Genomic DNA, 22,016 nt, shown 5'->3' on the forward strand with positions numbered 1-22,016 from the left:
TAATGCGGAATTGATAAATCAATACTACTAATAAGTCTATGAGAATAAATCATGAGGGCTTAGATAAGAAGAGTAATAACACATGTTCTTTCTTGCAAGGTGTTGCTTCACTAAATGAGAATTTAACTTAAAGCAACACCAAAATAGTATTAGCAAAGAATAGTGCAAGAAAAACTTAGAAAGGGAAAGAACAAACAAATCATAAGCAATAAGCACACGAGACACGGGTGATTTTTTTACCGAGGTTCTGCCCTCGAAGGCCTAGTCCCCGTTGAGGAGTCCACTAAGGACGGGTCTCTTTCAACCTTTTCCCTCTCTCCACCGATCACTCAAGACCGGCGAGCTCTTGTTGTTCTCAAGGATCACTTAAGATCCCGCAAGGACCACCACACTCTTTGGTGTCTCTTGCTAGCTTTACAAGCCTCCAAAATTTTGGAGGAAGTTCAATGGGAGTCAAAACTCCATGCGCAAATGAACACAAAGATGTAGTACACACTATCTCTCAATGAATCTCACAAGGCACTAGTGCTAAACTCAAATGAGTAGCTCTCTCTTGCTTGCTTTCTCTTTTGTGGTACTTGTGTTGGTTGTAGTGGTCTAAATCTTGTGTATAGGATGGATCAATGAATAGAGGTGGTTGGGAGGGCTTGAGTATGTCAACTAGATGACTTGGAATGTTGCTTGGGCTCCCTCACCTTGAAGTGGCCGGTTGGGGTGGTATCTATAGCCACCAACCAAATTGTAGCCGTTGGAGAAGGCTGCTGGCGATGGGCGCACCGAACAGTGTCCGGTGCGCCGCCACGTCATCCTCCCGTTAGGGCTTGGAGCTGGTCGACCGTTGGAGGCTTTGTCCTCATGTGGCACCGGACAGTCTGGTGTCACACCGGACAGTCCGGTGCCCCTCTGACCTTCTGCTCTGACATCTGAATTGCACTGTTCACTTTGCAGAGTCGACCGTTGCGCGCAGATAGCCATTGCTCCGCTGGTGCACCGGACAGTCCGGTGAATTATAGCGGAGCTGCGCCTGGGAAACCCGAAGTTTAGGAGTTTGAGCTGATTTAGCCTGGTGCATCGGACACTGTCCGGTGGCACACCGGACAGTCCAGTGCGCCAGACCAGGGCAGCCTTCGGTTTCCTTTTTGCTCCTTTCTTTTGAGACTTAACTTGTTCTTTTGATTGGTTTGTGTTGAACCTTTGGCACCTGTAAAATGTATAATCTTGAACAAACTAGTTAGTCCAATTATTTATGTTGGGCAATTCAACTACCAAAATTAATTAGGAAACCGGTTTGACCCTATTTCCCTTTCATATTTAATTACATTTATACCTTCGGTTTGACAGAAGGCAAGAATCCAAATGTTGCATGCGAGCGATTACAAGATAACGTGAACAGTACGGGGGTACTGTTCATCTTTTTATAGGCACGGGACACAGCCCGGTCGAAATTACATTTATACCCTTTACAACCAATTACAATCACGACAAAAATTATCATGGGTCGATCTGTCTTTTCATCTTTAAGTCGGTGCAATCCTTCGTCTTGAGACATGCCACTATGCCGAAGCTTTATGGATGATAGCTTCGGCACTGCTTTTGAGAGGATCTGCCGAAGGTGTTTCTTCTTACAGGATCTTCGGCGACGAAGCATACCCCCAACGGTAGCCCCTTCGCGGTGCTAGATCGTTTTTTGTAACGAGCTTGATCCGTGAAAAAGTCTCCTAGGCTTCGGAGAGCCGAAGATCCGAAAAACACCTTCCCTGAGCTCGTTGCCGAGAAACGATCACAATATTCCGAGCGTGAAATGGTCCCACCATGCAACGGGTACGCACGTCCTCGCGATTCACCTTCTCGGGTTCTGTGGCCCACCATTCAGTGGGTGCGGGCAACTGTTTGTCCGGTGCGGGAGACTTGACGATTCACCTTCCCACCTGCGACACTATATAAACAGACGGGTAGGTGTGAAGTTACCACAGCATTCATTGCTATTGCACTGTTTTGCTGCCAAAAATTTGACCATAGCCGAAGCTTGTTCATCGCACTCAACCTAAGTACCGCTGTTGGTTTTGCTTCGTCACAAGAGGAAGAGCTTCGGGAAAATTAAAAAAGTTAACAACTTCATCAAAAATTGTGAGGAAATCATCATCAAATGGCAAGAGTACGTTCCACTGCCAGGGTTACACGCGACGGAGAAGAAGTCGAAGCTGTTGAAACCGCTCTGATTTCCAAAGTGATGAAACGGTCGGGGCTGATAGTGTCGAAGGATGTTTCTGACGAAGGTGCACCTGCCGCTGAAGCTGAGCAGATTGGTGTTGAGGAAGGTGAATCTGAAGATGATTACAGTGCCCTGCCATCTAAACCCAGCCACCTGGAGTTTGGGAGGTCCACTGTTACCGAAGATGATATGCCTAAGTTGATGAAGTTAGGCTATTTTAGTGAAGCCAAAAAGAAACTGATTCGCTTTAGCGGAGAGGAAATTACTCCGAAGCCAGAAAAGGATGAGGTGGTAGTCTTTAAAAGCTTCTTTAAAGCAGGATTAAGATTTCCTTTGAATGAGATGATTGCGGATGTTTTGGAGAAGTTTGGGATTTATCTTCATCAGCTAACTCCTAACGCCATCGTTAGGCTTAGCGTCTACATCTGGGCTCTCCGAAGCCAGGGGGCAGAACCGCTTGCCGAAGGCTTCTGTCGGGCACATGAGCTTCATTATCAGACAAAAGCTAGAGAAGATGGGCTGCACGAGAACTTCGGCTGCTACAATTTTGCTTATCGCAAAGATGCGAAGTCTCCAGTTAGCAGCTATCGTACCAAATGGCCAGCTAGCTAGAAGACTCAATGGTTTTATGTCAAAGTTGATGAGAAAAAGGAGAAGCTGGTTCAAAGCCCATTAGAATTAATCTTTGGAGGGACTAGGCCCCGGTGCGACATGAAATCGGCGAGTCCATGCCAAATTGCACTAGGCGAATTTCGAGTTATTGCGGAGCACATTGGGACTAGGGATCTGGTGCAAGAATTCTTAGCTTTTAGAGTATTCCCAACTTTGAAGGAATGGGACATGCCGAAGCTCAAAGGGGAAAAGAAAGAGAAGGAACTTGTTCGGTTGCCCTATTATTATAAATTCAAGAAACACTTCAAAGAACCTTGCCAAGAATGGTTAAACATGATTGAAGTTATGTGCAACGAGATCCTTGGCAACTATTCTAAAAAAGAAGATCAATTAATGACTGCAGCCTTCGGCACTCGACCAAAACGAAGGTTGAACCGGGTGATGGATGCCCTGAATTTTGAGTATCCTGACTATGAGCGATTAGACAGAGGTGCCGAAGGACAAAAAAGAAAAAGAGTTGCTAGCGTCCTGGATAAAGAAGCTGCTAAATTGGTGAAAAAGGATGAAGAAACTTTGAAGAAAAGAAAATTAAGCCCTGAGCCGAAGATAGCTGCTTCGAAGAAAAGGAAAACTGCGGCTCTAAAGCGAAAAACGACTGATATTGAGGATGAAGCTTTTTCAACACCTCCTGGTGCCGATGTGGAAGAAATTTTAAAGGTAATGACTGAATCTTTATCTGTCAAGCTAAGTCCACTAGGGCCACATCTGACGAAGCTTTTTCAGAAGGAAAAGGAGCCTTTGGTAGCGAAGAAGCCAGATGAGCCGAAAAAACAAAGAATTATTCATGTAGTTGAAGTTATCGAGCAGACACCGCCGCTGGCATCGGCGTCAAAGACTCCAGCTATTGAGAGCACTGCTGCTGCCGAAGCTGCACCCACCGAAGCCGAAAGTACCGAAGCTGAAACCGCTGAAGATGTAAATCTAGATGCCACACTCTCTGAAATTGATACCATGCTTCTGGATGCGGTCGCGGAAGAAGCCGTTGCAGTCGCTGAAGAGATCCTGGGCACAGTGGCTGGAAAAGGAAAGGAGAAAGCCGAGGATACTTTGGAAGAAGAGGACTTCAATTTCCAAGATATACTTGGGCAAGAATTATCAAAGGCTGAAAAAGAAGAACTGAAAGAGTATGCTATATCTTGCGGGTATAGACCAGGTGCGTTACTCTTCGGGGGAGTCAACGAAGAAAGCTTAGGATGCCTTCGGGACCACATTGGGGCGAAGGTTGTCGGCACTCTATCAAAGAGCGTTGGCCTCCCGAAGGTTGAGGCAGACCTCAGCAGGTACCGGCGGCAGCATATCGCCGATAGCCTATTTTATGCTAACTTTAAGGTAAAATTCTTAACTTTTTATTGCTATGATATGAGGATTGTTTTCTGATGAAGTTTATTTTATCAGAGCTTACTGCTGAGCAAAGTCCTGAGGATGCAACAAGACCTCGAGGACAAAAAGAATGAAATTATAATTGAGGGCATGGAGAAGAAGATTAAAGACCATGAGGCTACCCTGAAGAAAAAAGACTTCGTACTTCAAACCATGGAAGATTCACTGGCGGAGGCCCATGCCAAAATTGCTAGATTGAATAGTGAACTCTAAATGCAAAAGAAAAATTTTGAAGCCAAACTCGAAGCTGAAGCTGAGAAAAATTCAAATTTGCGGAAATCACTGAAAGAACTTCAAGAAAAATGTGTAGGCTTCGGCAACCAGTGCCTGCAGCGGCTAAAGCAGATTTTCAACTCGGTTGGAGCCAGCGCTCAGAAATTAAGTCATTCGGTTGAAAACCTGCCGGAAACCTTCGAACACATTGAGGGCGAAGTTGATGCACTCGACGAAGTTATAGCTGGACACGCCGTTTTCTGCGCTCTGCTAGCTTCTCGGGGCACAGCTGTTGCCTTCATGAAATCTGGCTGTACACATGGAAACATTGTCAACAGACCAAATTTTAGCTTATCACCGGTAGATTTAATTGATATCCCTAGCCTAGCTTGGAGTATAGGAAATAGATTCATAACTCAAATTTGGGTAAAAGGCGGGCGAAAAATGGCTGGCGACGAAGCTCGAAGCCACCTTAAGCCGGTAAAAAATTTGTGCCTGTTACTTTACCTTCTCCTTGAACTCTGCACTTCTCTCATACCGTTTTAATATGTGCAGGATGACGATGCTGAGGAACAATGAGCCGAAGCTTGATAGGTGATCCAAAGCTCAGATGATCCGAAGCTCAATGATGTTAAAGCTGGAGACCTTGCTGAAAAATTCTAGAGAAAATCTTGTAATATCGTTGTAAAAATATTTGTAATTTAAGAATCAAATACTAATTCTATAAAATTATGCATACCTTGTAATATATTTTTACCTTTTCGTCCATGTATGAACTGCTTTGATGTGGACGAAACTAGTATTTTTTGAGCCGAAGGCGAAAAACACCTTCCCTTCTTTTCGTACACAACGAAGCATGAAACTGCTTCTTTTTCTTTTTTGCCGAAGCCTTATCTTTATAGCCGAAGCATCTGCCTGTGTCTGTATGTTATGATGATGATGATCCTATGTATGCCTAAATGCATGTTTATGTATGCAATGTATGATGTAATGTATCGTGCAAATGAATGCCCAAACACACACACATCCGAAGCTTCATCCACAACCTTCATTCCCTAAGGAATGACTGAAATCTCTTTGCCGTTTATTTTTCGGCTGCACCGTTTATTTCTCGGTGTAAGTTTTGCATTCCCTAAGGAACGTCTTTTGAACTTCTTCGCCTTCTATTTTGGCGGTATTCGCGTTGACTTTTCGCGCTTCGCCTTTTATTTCGGCGGTATCAGCGTTGACTTTTCGATGTAAGCTCTGCATTCCCTTGGGAACGACTTTTGAGCAGAAAACTTACGCTGCGCTCCCTTAGGAACGGCTTTTTGTAGCTTCGTCGTGCTCTGCATCCCCTTAGGGACGACTTTCGAGCTTCTACCTGTTTTTTCCTTTTTCCCTGCACTCGATGGTGCATGCTCAGTTTTCACATTTACATATTTGGGGGATTTTCCTCTCGTAGAGCTGAATAAGAAAAAGAGAAATTACATGCTATGGCCCCATTAAAAACCTTTCTCCCCATTTGGAAAGGAAAAGGGTGTCATAGGAAAAATAAAAAGATTACATGAAGCTAGACATAATATCGCCGAAGCTCATCCGCATTCCAAGATCTAGGAATGTCGTTGCCGTCCATATCCTTCAATCTGTAAGAACCGGGTCTTGACGAAGATACTACCAGAAAAGGTCCTTCCCACTTCAGCTGTAGCTTGCCTACTATATCTGGGTTGGCCACTCTCCGAAGTACCAAATGCCCTGGCTTAATGTTCTTTAGCCGAACTTTTCTATCACGCCATTTTATTGTTTCGGCTTGATATTTATTGATATTCTCCACGACCTGAAGCCTGATCCCTTCTATAGCATCTTTTGCCACAGAATAATCAGCTTCTTCCTCTGCCGAAGCCACTGTTCTTATTGATCCTGCCTTAGCTTCTTCTAGGGTTATTGCTTCATCACCAAACAATAGTTTGAATGGTGTAAAACCTGTTGACCTTGATATTGTTGTGTTGTGGCTCCACACCACTTTGATCAATTCATCTGGCCACTTTCCTCTGGGCTGATTGAAGATTAACTTCATTATTCCTGTCATTATAATGCCATTAGCTCTTTCAACAAGTCCATTTGACTCCGGATGTCTGACCGATGCAAAATGAATCTTTGTGCCAATTTGTTCACAGAATTCCTTGAAAGCTTCAACATCGAACTGTGTTTCGTTGTCTACAGTAATAGCCTTCGACACTCCGAAGCGACAAACAATGTTTTGCCAGAAGAATTTCTAGACAGTGACCGAAGTTATTGTGGCTAAAGGCTTCACCTCAATCCACCTGGAAAAATACGCTACCGCCACCAAAACATATTTTAGATTTCCTTGTGCTAGTGGAAGTGGGCCTAGCAAATCGAGGCCCCACCTTTGCAACGGCCAAGTGGGCTGTATTAACTGAGTGAGAGATGAAGGTTGCTTCTGGTCTCTTGCACATTTTTGACAGCCTTCACATTTTTGGACTAATTCTGCTGCATTCGAAGCTGCCTTCGGCTAGTAAAATCCTTGTCGAAAAACTTTTCCCAACAAGGGTCTGGATCCAATATGAGATCCACATAGACCTGTATGTATCTCTTTCATTAATTCCATACCTTCAGTTCTTGATAAACACTTGAGGAGTGGTGAACAAACTCCATGTTTATACAATTCCCCTTCTATTATCACATATGGTCTTGTTCTTGCCTCCATTCTCTTGTTATAAGCTTCGTCACTTGAAAGACAATTGCCTTGGAGGAAAGATATTATTTCAGTTCTCGAGTCTTCACTGTGTACTGGAGAAATAGTAAGCACTGCTCTCTCCATGAGCTCAACCGAAGGTGCTTTTATTGTTTCAAAAAATACTTCCAAGGGTAGGGGAGCCCCTGAGCCGCTGATTTGGCTAGCAAATCTGCATGCTCATTTTCACCTCTTGGGATATTCTTGACAAGAAAACCTTCGAAGGAAGCTTCCAACCTTTGAACTGTATCCAGATATCTTTCAAGCTTCGGATCTCATGCCTTGCTACTTTTGTCCACATGGCCAGCAATAACTTGAGAATCAGTCTTTAGGATGGCCCTTCTTATTCCCATTGCCCTTAGTTTCCGAAGCCCCAATAGAAGTGCTTCGTACTCAGCAATATTATTTGTGTAACTGAAATCCAGTTTGACTGCATGACATGTTTTGACTTTTGAATGTGCAACTAGGACCGCAGCTGCTCCTGCACCAAAGGCTCCCCAAGAACCATCACAAAACACTGTCCAAGCTTCGGCATCTTTGCTTGTCCCCTCTTTGTGAGCCTCTGGCGTCCAATCAACGATGAAATCTACTAGCGCTTGGGATTTAATTGAAGATATGTGCATGTAGTCAATAGTGAATTATTAAGCTCCGCGGCCCACTTTCCAATCCTTCCAGTAGCTTCTCTATTCCTCATGATATCCTTCAGGGGCTGTGATGAAGGAACAATTATGTGATATGCTTGAAAATAATGCCGAAGCTTCCTGGACGCCATTAATACAACATACAACACCTTCTCCAATTCTGTATAGTTTTTCTTTGATAAACTCAAAACTTCGAAGACAAAGTATACTGGGACTTGTTGTTTAGCTTGTCCTTCAAGTTTCTCTTGTACAAGCACCACACTCACTGCAGAGTGCGAAGCTGCCACATACAATAGCAATGGAGCCCCTAGCACTGGTGGAGTTAATGTTGTTAAATCAATCAGGTATTGCTTCAGCTCTTCGAAAGCTTTCTGTTGAGTTGGGCCCCATTGAAAAACTTCAGCTGACTTTAGTACTTCAAAGAATGGTAAATTTCTTTCTGCTGATCTAGATATAAATCGATTCAAAGATGCAAGTCTTCCTATCAGCCGTTGGGCCCCCTTCTTTGTGCTTGGCTCTCCATTCGAAGGATAGCTTCGATCTTGCTTGGGTTGGCTTCGATCCCCTTCGTTGAAACTAGACAGCCAAGAAACTTGCCCTTCTTCACTTCGAAGACACATTTTTCTAGATTTAATTTCAGGCCAGCTTGCCCAAAATTAGCAAATATAATGTTTCCTGCAAATTAGTAATGTGGTTTTCTTGCTTTGTGCTCTTCACTATGGTATCATCAACATATGTTAGTACATTTCTGCCTATCTGAGAATGAAGAACCTTGGCTGTCATCCTGCTGAAGCTTCCTCCAGCATTCTTGAGCCCCATAGGCATCCGAAGATAACAATATGTATCACTGGGGGTTATGAAGCTGGTCTTTGGCTCATCTTCCTTCTTCATCCAGATTTGGTGGTAGCCTGAATAACAATCTAGTAGACTCATGAGTTCTGACGAAGCTGCTGCATCTACTAGAGAATCTATTCTTGGTAATGGGAACTCATCCTTTGGACAAGCCTTGTTCAGATAAGTAAAATCGATGCACATTCTCCATTTACCATTGGCCTTCTTCACCATAACAGTGTTGGCTAGCCATTCTGGGTATTTTACTTCTCTAATGACACCAGCACTGAGAAGTCTTTTTACTTCGTTCCGAGCACCTTCGGCTTTATCGTCAGACATTTTCCGAAGCTTTTGCTTCCTGGGTCTGAAGGATGGATCGACATTAAGTGAATGTTCAATGACGTCCCTGTTGACACCACAGAGATCGTTGGCTGACCATGCAAAAACATCTTTGTTGTTGAATAAAAACCTTATCAAGGTTTTCTCCTGCTCTTTAGATAATTGGGACCCCAGTAATACCTTCTGCTCTGCTATGTCTTCACATAGAAGCATGGGCTTCGACTGATCAGCCAAAGCAGCCTTCTCTCTTCTGTACTTATATTGTTCACAAGCTTCGGCTCCATCTATATTATGGGTTGCTTTTGAGTCTGTCCAATTTCCTTCAGCCTTTCTTGGCAGCTTCCTGACTTCCATGAATAGCAATAGGCCCTTGATCCGAAGGTATCTTCATGCATAGATATGCTGGATGAAGAATTGCTTCGAATGCGTTGAGTGTTCCACGACCAATGATTGCATTGTAGGGGTATTCCATGTCAACAATATCAAACACAACCTGTTCAGTTCCTGTATTGTCGACAAATCTGAAGGTCACTGGCATCATGATCTTGCCAAGTGCTACAATCTGCCTTCCTCCGAAACCACAAAGAGGGTGTGTAGCATCATGGATCTTATCCTTTGGCTCTTGCATCTGTCTGAAGGCCTTAGCAAATATGATATCCGCTGCACTGCCTGTATCAACCAGAACATTGTGGACTAGAAATCCCTTAATGACACAAGATATGACCATAACATCATTGTGAGGGTAATCCCTGAGCTGAAGGTCCTCTTGGGAGAAGGTAATTGGGATGTGGGACCATTTTGACTTGAAGGGTCCCTGCACCCCAACATGTTGTACCCTTCTCTGGGCCTCCTTCTTCTACTTCTTGTTGGCCGGCTCTGAGCATGAACCGCCTGTTATCGGGAGCACCAGCTTCATAGCCGAAGCAGCTTCAGCTTGATTGTTGAACGAAGCCATCAGCTCAAAAAGTGGAAGTGAGTTCACCGGAGGTGGGCGCCAATGTTGGGGACTTGTTCTCAAATGCTAAGAGTCAAGAACAAGGCAACACAAAGTATTAAATGTTAATGCCCTTCGTCCTTCGAAGCATTATTCCCCTCAGGATATAACGATCTTCGAACGAAGGTCATGAAGGACATACCTTCGTGATCAAAGTTATAAGATGATGAAAAACGAAATATATGAAACATAAAATATGAAAGATAATATAAACAAGCACATAGTATCATCCATATATTTCGTCATACAAACTTGAATATTAAAATATAATATTTAATTACATTTATACCTTCGGTTTGACAGAAGGCAAGAATCCAAATGTTGCATGCGAGCGATTACAAGATAACGTGAACAGTACGGGGGTATTGTTCATCTATTTATAGGCACAGGACACAGCTCGGTCAAAATTACATTTATACCCTTTACAACCAATTACAATCACGACACAAATTATCATGGGCCGATCTGTCTTTTCATCTTTAAGTCGGTGCAATCCTTCGTCTTGAGACATGCCACTATGCTGAAGCTTTATGGATGATAGCTTCGGCACTGCTTTTGAGAGGATATGCCGAAGGTGTTTCTTCTTACAGGATCTTCAGCGACGAAGCATACCCCCAACATGCATGCATGGGAAGCAGTTGGTGTTGGAGAATGTGGCAGGCAGTATGTTTATTCGCGTCCTATGGATGACCTTTTACTTCCAAATTCGGTTTTCAATCGGTTTTATTTTATACACTATCGAAATCAGTTTTTTTGTCGAGTGTCTGAAGCACTCGGTAAGAAAGAAAGCTCGGCGAACTGTACATCGACAGCGGCTTCTTTACCAAGTACTTTGCCGAGTGTTAACAGAAATTCGGCAAAGAAAAGTTGCCGTCACAGTGATCGGTAACGGCGACGGAGCGTTTGCCGAGTGTCCACTATATTGACACTCGGCAAAAGTATACCTTTACCGAACGTATTAGGTGACACACAGTATATAGTATGTTTGTTCACTCGTCATGGTCTGATTCCTTCTTTAGGATGGAACTTGATATTTTTTCAATTATCTTAAAAATAAATAGACTCCATATACCGTATGTAGCTGTAGCTTGGATTAGTTTGACTTTTGTATTCCACACATTCCCTCCTATTTTTACATGCCGTCACAATAGGAAACAAGCAAAGGTCCGACGGTCTTTTTTATGTCCGATAGCCTCCAAGCAACCCTCGGTGTTAATATAACTAGTCGGTTGTCCGTGCGTTACGACGGCTCACAACAATACCCACTTAAAGTATTTACCAAAAAATCTCAAGAATTTTTATTGATTGTCTCCACTCTGCGCATAATTTTTTATTTGACTAACTGATGTTGTTGTTTACTCCATCCATTATATCTTGGTATAACACGACCAATGAAGGGAGCGATTAGAAGAGAGTTCACAACGACTGACTGAACGAACAGAGATTATAGAATGATATAATTCCACCATACAGAGACCAAATAAGAGAAAGTTTGTGAGCTAAAATTTCTAAAATAAGTCACATGAACTCAAACTTATAAAAAAGATAGATCAAAATATGGAGTGGTTGCTAAAGTCAGGCATCAATAAAAACTTGATGCGCTCCATACAATTTATGGTACTTCGTAGCAATTACTAACATTTAAAATCAACAAATAACATTTCCTTTTACTGTTAGCATGACAGATCATTGCTGCTCCATCGAATTCAGCAACCTCAAACACCATGGAGTCCATTGCGTCAATGTGGTCTCAGAAACGACCTAATGCATGCAAGAGCCAAGAACACAATGGACGAGCACCCTGTGGTAGTGCCCGCATGGATCTCCAAATCCTAACACATATTTTATAGGATCCATGAGCCATCATCAGAAGAACACAAACCATGTTTAGACAATAAATAAAGTATTAACACACGTAAATTATGTTCAGTCATTAGCACAACAAAAATATAACACCCAAAACAACGGAGGAACAACACAATAATTTTTGCAATGATAAAAGGATGGGTGACAGGTACATAGAAGTGGTAGAAGCATACCGAGTCGACACAGTGGTAAGTGAAAGGCCATGTAGACATCAGGCGATATCGAGCCATTGAACGGTTACCATAGGCAGCAAATCAGAGATCCCCATCCCTCGCCTCCCCCACTTCCAAGGTTTCGTAGAGTAGGAAGGGAAGGGAAGAGGCAGGCATACATGTTCATTGCCGGAGAAGGACACGACGAAGACCTGGGCATCTAGAGGTGACATAGATAGTATACCGCTAGATACATATATGGAGAGAGCACGCAAGCGAAGAAAGAAGCCTAGCTGGAGCAGCTCCAAATTGACAGGCACCCGCACCAGGTGTCAGTCCGAGAAGGACGAGAGAATGTTATTGCCTTCCCAGCCCTGGACCCGCCGAGGCGACACAACACCACCACCAACTCTGTAGCATATGCCGACTGCTGTCGCGCTACAAGCCTTGGTTGTCCAATATATCAGACCTGGACTCCCCATCGCTAAGATAACCTAAGCGTGGCAGGCTCCATCGTGTCCTCCTCGGTGGCACTCATGGAGAAAGACCAGGAGCAAGACCAACTCGCCCCATACCCACATCGACGAGCGTCGGTCGACTCGCGGCTACGACCGTGGGCGGGGGCAGCAGGTTGGTCAGGAAGAACAGGGCGAAGGCCAGGAAGACGAACGAGACGTCCAACGACGACAAAAACGATGGTGTGCGCATGATGTGAACTGTCCTCATGGATGTGCAATAGCCACTGTGCAGGTCGGTGTCGGGGCTGGTGTCGGACGAATACGGTGAGGAGGCGCCTGCTCCCACGCCCTCTGCCGAGAATGTGTAAAGCCCAAAAAATTGTATGAGAGAAAAATAATAAAATAAATAAATACATAAAAGAAAATGAATCTCATGTTGAGATTCTTGTATTCTCAAGTTTGTATTCAAATTAGTGAGACAAGTTTAGATGGAAGGACAATAACTAGAGCAAAGAATTACATATTAATTATTATTTTAAACTCCTTAAAAACATATTAAGAAAAATGTTCCTTGATAAAGATTAAGGTAATGGATATTCATTTTTTAACTTCAAATTTGATCACATACTAAAAAATAATATTTTCTTTTCTAAAATGAAATGAATGTGTGCATGGCACATTTTGGACCTTGGCTTAAAACAAAGGAATAAAATAATTAATATAAATATATGAAAATATGTACTTTGCATTCATATTGTAGCATTTGAACATAAATTCAGAGTTTTGATTTTTTATGTGAATTTGAAAACTGAAAAGCAAACAAAAAGAAAAGAAAACAAGAAAAATAAAAGAAAAAATAATAGCATAATTCATACCTCGCGTTGGGCCGTTTTCCCATTGGCCGACCCACTTCACCCCGAATCGTGCAGCCCACTTACATCCATGCGCGCCTCGGCGCTGGCGGCCTGGGCCCACTCCTCAGCCTCAGCTGCATCCGAGCACATGAGCTCTCGCCTAGGTCGCTGTGTAGTAGTCCCCGCCGGTCAGGTGAATCACCTCGCGCGTGCTCATTGCCGTGTGGACCCAAGCCATCATCTTCCCCTCAAGCCGTGACCGCTCGCTGTCTCCATGGGGCCAACTCGTCAGACCTCAGACGCGTCCGTGCCTTGCGTTATATCTCTGACTTGCGGGGCCGGATCATCAGGATTGCCCTCTCCTGGGAACCACGGGTCACTCGAGTCACCGCAACGTGGGCCTGGCTCGTCAGCTGCCTTATCCGCCCAATCTCCCTCGATGTCAGCTCGCGGGTGGTGATGGCGTAATCGGGCTCTGCCGATCTCGCGCGGACTGCAACTGCAACGAACTCCCCTCGTGCCGATAAATTCCAAGCCGCTGCTTCCCTCTGCTCCATTTAGTCCGAACTTAGACGAGAAAAATTGGATGCGCTAGGTCACCATTGAGACATAGCCTCGCGCCGCTGCCCAAGCTTCGCGTCGGCCGTCGTCCTTGCTCTGTTCGGCGCCTGGTGTGTCACACCCGAGTTTTAGGGACCCGAGCGTGAAAATAATCATCAAGTATGCTATGACCAAGTCTTACACATATGATGACTTATGGTACAGAAATGAATGTCACATCTTTATTATATAATATGAGTTCTGTACAAAACAATTAAATAACTACATCATATGAAGACAACGATCCAGCAACCCAAAGTTGACTGTGAGACGACGACCTAGACCTCTTATGAACTCATCACAGCATCCTCCTGCGCCTCATCCTGCAGTACCTTCTAGACCTATGGGCGTGTGAGACAGCAAGGGTGAGCTCACATACGTTCATCGTCCAACAAGTTGTGGGGAATAATGTGCATGAACTAGCCAAAGGTGCAAGCTCATGTAAAGTGTAAGGCTTACCAAAGAGGATGGTTGAAGCTGAGCATTGCTTTTAAAGTTGGTCAAAATTTTATTAGCAATTACTAAAAATAAGTAGTAGATCAAAATTGATAACAACACTCGTGATGCAATGCATATGACAAATTGAATTTAGTTCCATAAATTAATCATGCAAGAGTCTTGAGGTGCTCATGACCGCGAGCTCGGCTAGTATACCAGTTTTACACTATGTAGAGTTGGTATCCTTTACCCACAAATCATGCCACCCGTATGCCAAGGGGTCTAGAAGTCCCATTCATCTCTACCGAGGAGACGAGGCAGGGTAACACTGCGAGGCCTTTACAAAGTTCCACTAGCTTCAGAAAACCCGCTACATTTTCTAGGAAGAGCAATGAAGGAATCCCCCGTCTGACCGTCATCGCAGCAAAATCAACCCGAGAAGCTCCCTACATGCCTACACCCCTACTGCCCTTGCCCCTTTCGGGTAAGGTAGTCCTCCACTAGCTTTCCTAATTAGTCAGCCAAGGGTGTCCCATTCCACCCTTATGGTGGCACGTGTTTCTCAAGTTAAGCTCGATGTTCCAATTAACATAATGGTCTTATCATGAACAGAAATAGAACAATAATATTAAAGAATGACCATATATAATAGTTATCTCAACACCCAAAACCATATATAGCATAGCAAAGACTACCCAAAAGTACAGGGGTAAACAAGGTGTAAAGATAACCAAACTAGGGTGACCTATTGGGTCCCATCAAAATTAAGCCTATACATGCCAAAATGATTATAGAGAATATTATTGGGTAAATAAAAGTGATCAAGGGCACAACTTGCTTGAGACTCAAGATTCCAGGTACCAGGATGCTCTTCAGATTCTCGTGATCTTACTGTTATACGTAGCAATACAAATAAGCATGGTATAGACAAAATTAACATCACACTAAACATAAGCACAAACTGCATAATAATAATCTACACATCGCTACGAGATCGTGGGTTCGAGAACGGCTAAAACTGGAGTTACGGTTAAAAAGATAAAATATTCTCGAGTTCTACGTAGTTAAATAGTAAATCCTTTATTCTTCATTGATTAATATAATTTCGAAATGTTATGACAAATAAATCACAATTTATATTTAATCTATTTTATAATTCTACTAGAGTTTATATTTTAGTCCCACTATTATTATGGATATATTAACTTTGATTATTAGATTTAATCCCTTGAGCATAAGTTGAATGAATATTTATTTTCGAAACCCTATTATTTGATAAAGTAAGGTTACCGAAACATAGGCAATATTATTGCGAAGCTAACACCATTTGAATGGACCAAATCGGGGTAAAAACGAAGGAGATATGGATTTATTAAATTCTAGGTTTTAATTCTATCATTATTAAGGATTTCAGGACCTCGACGCAATTCTGCAGATGATCAGGGGCTTTTGTGAAAAATGCAAGGACTGCTTTGAAGGATTCCTAACACTAGCATGGATGGCGGGTTAGTTACCAAAAAGTACAAGGTCTCTTTTGTGAAACTACCTGGCTGAAGAGGTACCGTCTATTCGTGGTCGTGCGATCGGATATGGACGACACAGATTAAATCGAGCACCTACCCGAACCGGTACCCACAGGCGATCGTCAGATTGGTGATCAACGGTGGGGATTTTAAATACTGATCATGACATATGACCGACCGATCCAAAATCAACGGTGCATAAGTCATCGGACGACTGGGTACCCAACCTCTAATCTTGGCCGACCGATTGCATTTGGACGCATCGGATTGCCCAGCACGAACCGTTATTCATAATCTAATCCTAACAGTTGCTTGTAAGATCGTCGGTCCACGGTGATCTCCCCCCGAGAATACGCCGACGATGACGGTGCTCTACTCATCGCGGCAGCGCCATTGTCGTGCCACACCAGAGCTCACCCCCGAGCACGATGGTAGCCCCAGTAAGGTGCAGAACCAAATTGAAGGCGATACGAAACCGAGATGGGTGACACCCTGAATTGGGGGGCATAAAATTTCTTTCTAATTACCTACCAAATTCAGGTGTTACTCTTCTCTCTCTAGTTCCTCTCTTTCTCTTTTTCTTTTGGGTAGATTTAGCTTAATTAGAGAGGGATTAATTATTTTATTTTGTCAAAACAATATGAGTCATGAAATGTTGCATCATGCTGAGCTCCAAATATTCTTTGAATTGTTGCACATGTTTGATTTAGTTTGAATTTAAAACTTGAATTGAATTTGAATTGAAAACCCTAGGGAAAATAAAATAGAAAAGCCATTAGAAATTCCAGGGAAAAAGAAAAGGCCATTTCTGCCCAGTCGGCCCAGCCAAACCGCGCGCGCGAGCCCGCGTCGTCTGACAGGTGGACCCCACTTGCCAGTGACCACCCGCGTCCACGCACGCACGCTCTCTCTCCCTCTCGCTGCCCGGTGGGCCAGGCCTGTCGACGTCGATCCCCTCGCGCACGCGCTCGTTCCCTCTCTCTACCTCGCAGACCCCACCCGTCAGGCCCCCATCTCTAACCTCCCGCCCGCTCACTCCTGTCGTGGACACGCCCACGTCCATGCATTTTCCAGCCATCTCCACACGCCCTCGACCCCTTTAGAGCCCGCACCCCGCTCGCCCACTTCCCCCTGCTCATTTGCACCCTCAGCCGAGCATCCTCGCCCTGCACGCGCATCCAGGCAGCTCTGTCGCCGCTCAACGAAGTCTGCCGCCCGTTCCACGGCCGCCGTTGAGCCCCCGTCTCGTTCGTTGCCTCGGTGAGTTCCGCCTCGCCGTCAGCAACTCAGGACACCCCTCGGTTCGCCCTTAGCCTCTCTGGTTTGCCCAGTCCGTGCTCACCGGAGTATTTTCCCGTGTAGCCAGAGTCCACTGTCGTTGACCCGAGGCTTCTCTGCATCCCCGCCGTCACCAGAGCGCTCCTGAGTTCGCCCTCGAGGTGTGCAACCTTCCTATGCACTTATTTCATCTGTCACTGCCCTAGTGTCCACGCAATTCCTCGCCGGAGTTGATCCGCGCCGCCGTTAGGCCGCCTCGCCGTGTTTCGCACCCTCTGGTGTCTCCACGCCAGTATTGCGCCCACGACTGAGTTCGCCAGATCACCCTGAGCACGCCTAAGCCCTTCCTCAAACCCCTAGAGCCTTGTCGTGGCCGTTCCTCACCGCCAAGGAGCAGGAGCGGCGCCGCCCGTAGCCGTAAAACCTTCCCGGCATTGATCTCCACCGTTTGATCCTGATCGCGTGGTCTAGATCACCGGGTACCAATTCGCGCCAGCGCGCCCTATCCTCGGGCCTGCCAGTAAGCGTCTGCGCCCCCTGGCGCTGGGCCCGACTGGTCAGCCCGCCTTCCCCTCTGATCGCTGATGCCTCGTCCCCACTTGACAGCTACACTCGCTCGTCTGCGCCCGCGCGCTCGTTCCCTGATCTAATCCTGACCGTCCATCTACGATCTAGCGGTTGGAAAAGCCCGATACCCCTTCGCGCGGCTGTTTTGCAAGACCCCCAGTTCCCGGGTAATAGAACCTGTCGTCCCTGAGAATTGCGCGCAGGTCCCTGACTTCTTTTAAACAGAACCCTGACCATTCAAATAATCACAGAATTGGGATTAGTTTCATATTTCAAACTTCAAAACTTGTTTATTTCATATCTTTTTTATATGAACTCCAAATTTAGTGGTTCAAATTGCAAAATGTTCATAGGAATATTCTCTATTCAAATAAATTATGTTCATCCACAGTCTGTGTACTCTAATTTTTGGCCTAAGCTATAGGTTAGTTTATGTGTTAGTTTACTTAGGAAAATAAATAAAAATGAAAACCTTAATTGTACTTAGGTGTTTAGTTTAGTGAGGTTAATATTATGTCATGTATGAAGTTATCTATGTGATAATTGTATGTCTCACTAAAGTTAGTAGAACTAAACTATATAATCCATAATCACTTATCTCTAAATGAATTAACTCCTAGCACTTAAGTCTATCCTTTGTGTTCATAATGCCTTGTCAAACTTGTGTTCACTTGATTGTACATGTCTGGTGTGCTGTTCATTTGTACTTTTCCAAATGTATTGAATGTATGATCGCTTTATTTAGACAACGAGCAGCCCGTGGTTCATGAGTATGTTACCGAAGATCTTCCTAAGCAACAACCTAGTGAAGGCAAGTGTCCTCTGACCTATCCTGTCCCACATACTTTATAATTCACCGTGACACATTACATTATTGAAACATAAGGATTGACTAGTCTGTATTTACCTTATCCTTGTTTACCTTTTGGGTTTTCATGGTTAGCTTTATGCTATTGCTTTACTTTAATCAATGAACATGATGTGAATACTTATGATACGATGATGTTATCCCCACTACAAGAAATTTGTCCTTTTATGACAAAATACCTAATGACAAGGTCAGTTATCGTCATATAATGTCACATAATATGATGGATTTTTTTTGAGTCGTCATAATTTCATGAGGCCATGAAGATTTTATGACGATAGTGTTTTTGTTGTCACATAAGGGTACGCAGATTCATCATATATTGTCAGGCGCCAGGAGCCGGCAGACAGTTTTACTTTTATGACGCTTAGATGTGCCTTTATGTGATGATTTGGCGGCGTCACTTTATGTTTTTTCCAAAAAAGGACCATACCCCTTTCTGTTGACTGCATTCACTTTCCCATCTCCCCCACACCACCGAAGACGAAAACGAGCGGAGGGCGGCCTCTGGCAATGCGGAGGACGGCGAGCGGTGGGCGAGCATCGTGCGGCTGGTGGCGTCTGGGCTATGCACGACCGGTGTTGGGCAGGCTCCGGGCGTAGCTGCCTCCCCGTCTCCCCAGGTGACGGCGCGGTAGCCTAGGCGGAGGCAACGCGAGCTCCGTTGCCAGGCCGCCCGAAGGAGCGCGGATCTCCAGTGACCGCCGCGACTAAATCAGGTTGGTAGGTGGCCAAATTCTTGGATTTGGTTGGCAGAGGCGCCCTCATCCCCTCCCTGTTCATCTTTCAATTGGAATCATAGTTGCTAATCATTCCCATGTGCATCAATCAGGGGCCATGTCGTAGGCCTGGTCATCAACTGCATGCTCTCGGCGGTGAAGCACAGCTAGGGATGTCATAGAACCCAGACCCCTTGCTGTTGTTGCTACAGGAACTGTGCCCATTGGCATCGATCTGGAGGCGCCGATCGATGATGTGACCAGGTTGCCGTTGATAATGTGCCCAGATTGCAAGGATGTGAGGGTGTTTGCTGCTAATACCACGTACTCCAATAATGTTGGAATGAAATTTTTCAAGTGTCCTAGGAAGAACCGTAGAAATGTCAGTGAAGTGGTTGAATAATTTGCATTGCCCAAATTTCATTCTTCTTTGCAGTGGTTGACTTTGCTGAAATTTGGATGCAGGGGACATGTGATAGGTTTTGGTTCGAGGAAGAATATTTGGTATTCCTTCAGGATAATGGATATCTATCGTCAGCATCCTCCACCATTGCAGCAGGTTCGACAACCAAGGTTCCTGAGCTCGTGGGAAAAATTGATAGCTTAGAGCAAAATCTGAACAAGGTGACGGAAATGGTTAGCAAGAACAGAGATGGCATGGGAAGCTTGATTTGTCTCGTGTGTGGATGTGTGAATGTAACAGTACTCCTGGTGTTTGCCATCTTCTTGGTTGTAGCTTTTGTGTTGAAGTAGGCAATGTCGATGAAGTATTGGCTTTTCTGTTGAAGTTGTAGTACTATTGAAGAACAAGTTGTATTGAACCTGTTGTGGTGGATGTATGTGTACTTCGTAGGAAATATGGGCCTTCGTGCTCTTGGACATCTCTTGTGTAATCTGTGTCTTTGTGATGTATGTTGGAAATAAAGATATCTATTGCTTATGATGATTTACTTGTGTGCGATGAAATTTTTTCGGCCTGCATGTTTCTTTCAGCCTATACATTTTGTGACAGATTCTATACATTCTATGACAGAAGCTGGGCATTCCATGACGATGAAATTTTGGACTATATGTATATACAACATCATGTCAATCAATTCTGGGCACTGTAACTTGCATCATACATCTAGTATGCACTGAAAACAGAGTCATTGCATATACGGTCTTACAAATTCAGAATTCAGATACAAATGTAGTAGCATAATTGAAATACACAACAGAATCACTAATAGAAAAATTTCATGGTTCACAAGTCTCTACAAATGCAAAGGTTAGTCATCATCACCGTCTTCTCCTGAAGTATTGCCTTCTTCTGGACTATGGTACTGAAGGTAGGTGTCATCTTCATCTTCTTCATCGCCGTGTGTGTTATCACCTTGAGTTGTATGTTTCTGTCGATGGATGTTTTCGATGAGGTTTCTACTAATAGGGTTGCCTGGTTCATTATCCATGTGCAACAAATCCAAATCAGGATGAATGTCTCCCACTGCACCATCTCTCAATGAAGTATGCTCCTCTTGGTATGCCTCCTGACATCTCATCTGTACTTGTTCATGGATCGGTTCGTTTGTGTCGGTCTCTTCAACATCTAATATATGTCGGTGGCCAAATTCTTGTACCACTTGCCAACATGCACCTAACTTTGTATCTTCCAAGAAAAATACTTGTGAAGCATCTATGGCTATAATGAAAGGATCATTTTTATACCATCGACCTTAGTTGTTTATGCTCTTGAAATAACCATCATCTTTCATTTGGTATGTCCTTCCCTCTAGATTGTACCATTCACACAGTAATAAGATAACAGTTCTACGCCCTTTGCTGTTCTTACTGTAACTCAACTCAATAATGTATGTGATTGTCCCATAGAAGTCAATTGTGTCATCATCGTGAGTACCTGCACTTTTGATGGTGGAGTTTTGTGTATTCCTGTGTTCGTCACGAGCCAGAGTGTGGAACCGTACCCCATTGATTATACAGGTTGTGTATGAACGCACTCTTCGATCCGGCTGACATGCTAGTGAGTACAAGTCTTCATCAACATGTGTTGTGCCTTCATATTTCAATCTAATAATATGCAGGATGAAAACATATAGAATTAATGAGTTTCAGAATGTAGTGTATCATAAATTATTTAGTCATGTTGTAGAAGTTGCACACACATGATTCTCGAACCATGCAGCGAATTGTGTTGACATCATTTTTTCAACATCATTGACCTCTTGTTGTTCTAATTGTGCCCTGTACATGCTGTAAAGGATGAAGATAATTAGGTTTTTGTGACACAAGTATTAGATAAAGTTTGCTGCAATTGCATTAGAGCAATTACTTACTCTTTGTATTCATCAACCTCTTCACAGTTATGTAGTACAAACCAAACCATAGAGTCATAGTCTTTATCTTCATAATGAAGTTTTGAAGCACCCAAGAGGTTAATACCATGACCAAAAATAGAGTAACCATTGGGTGAGATGTCTCCATCCAAGTTTCTTTCTGGCCTAGTGAACCAATTAATGATGTCACTGAAGTATGTTGAGCACTGGGTCATACACTCATAGGCAGTGTATGCCTCTACCATAGATCCTTCAGGTCTTGCTTTATTACGGATGAAACGCTTAAAGGTGCCCAATCTTCTCTCAATGGGATACATCCATCCATACTGCACCGGTCCTCTAAG

General features: G+C 43.9%; 1 protein-coding gene across 1 annotated transcript in view; it reads left to right on the top strand.

The window, feature by feature from the left end:
- LOC103642371 (uncharacterized) overlaps nucleotides 1-20,092 on the top strand; it is a 34,354-nt gene extending 14,262 nt beyond the window's left edge. The window contains exons 2-3 of the mRNA XM_020545320.1: nucleotides 19,507-19,721; nucleotides 19,805-20,092. Of these exons, the coding sequence (XP_020400909.1) occupies nucleotides 19,507-19,721; nucleotides 19,805-20,092 (503 nt within the window). The remainder of the gene's footprint in view (nucleotides 1-19,506; nucleotides 19,722-19,804) is intronic.
- Nucleotides 20,093-22,016: the final 1,924 nt, after the last annotated feature.

Source organism: Zea mays, chromosome 10 (genome assembly GCF_902167145.1).
Source record: "Zea mays cultivar B73 chromosome 10, Zm-B73-REFERENCE-NAM-5.0, whole genome shotgun sequence".
Taxonomy (NCBI): domain Eukaryota; kingdom Viridiplantae; phylum Streptophyta; class Magnoliopsida; order Poales; family Poaceae; genus Zea; species Zea mays.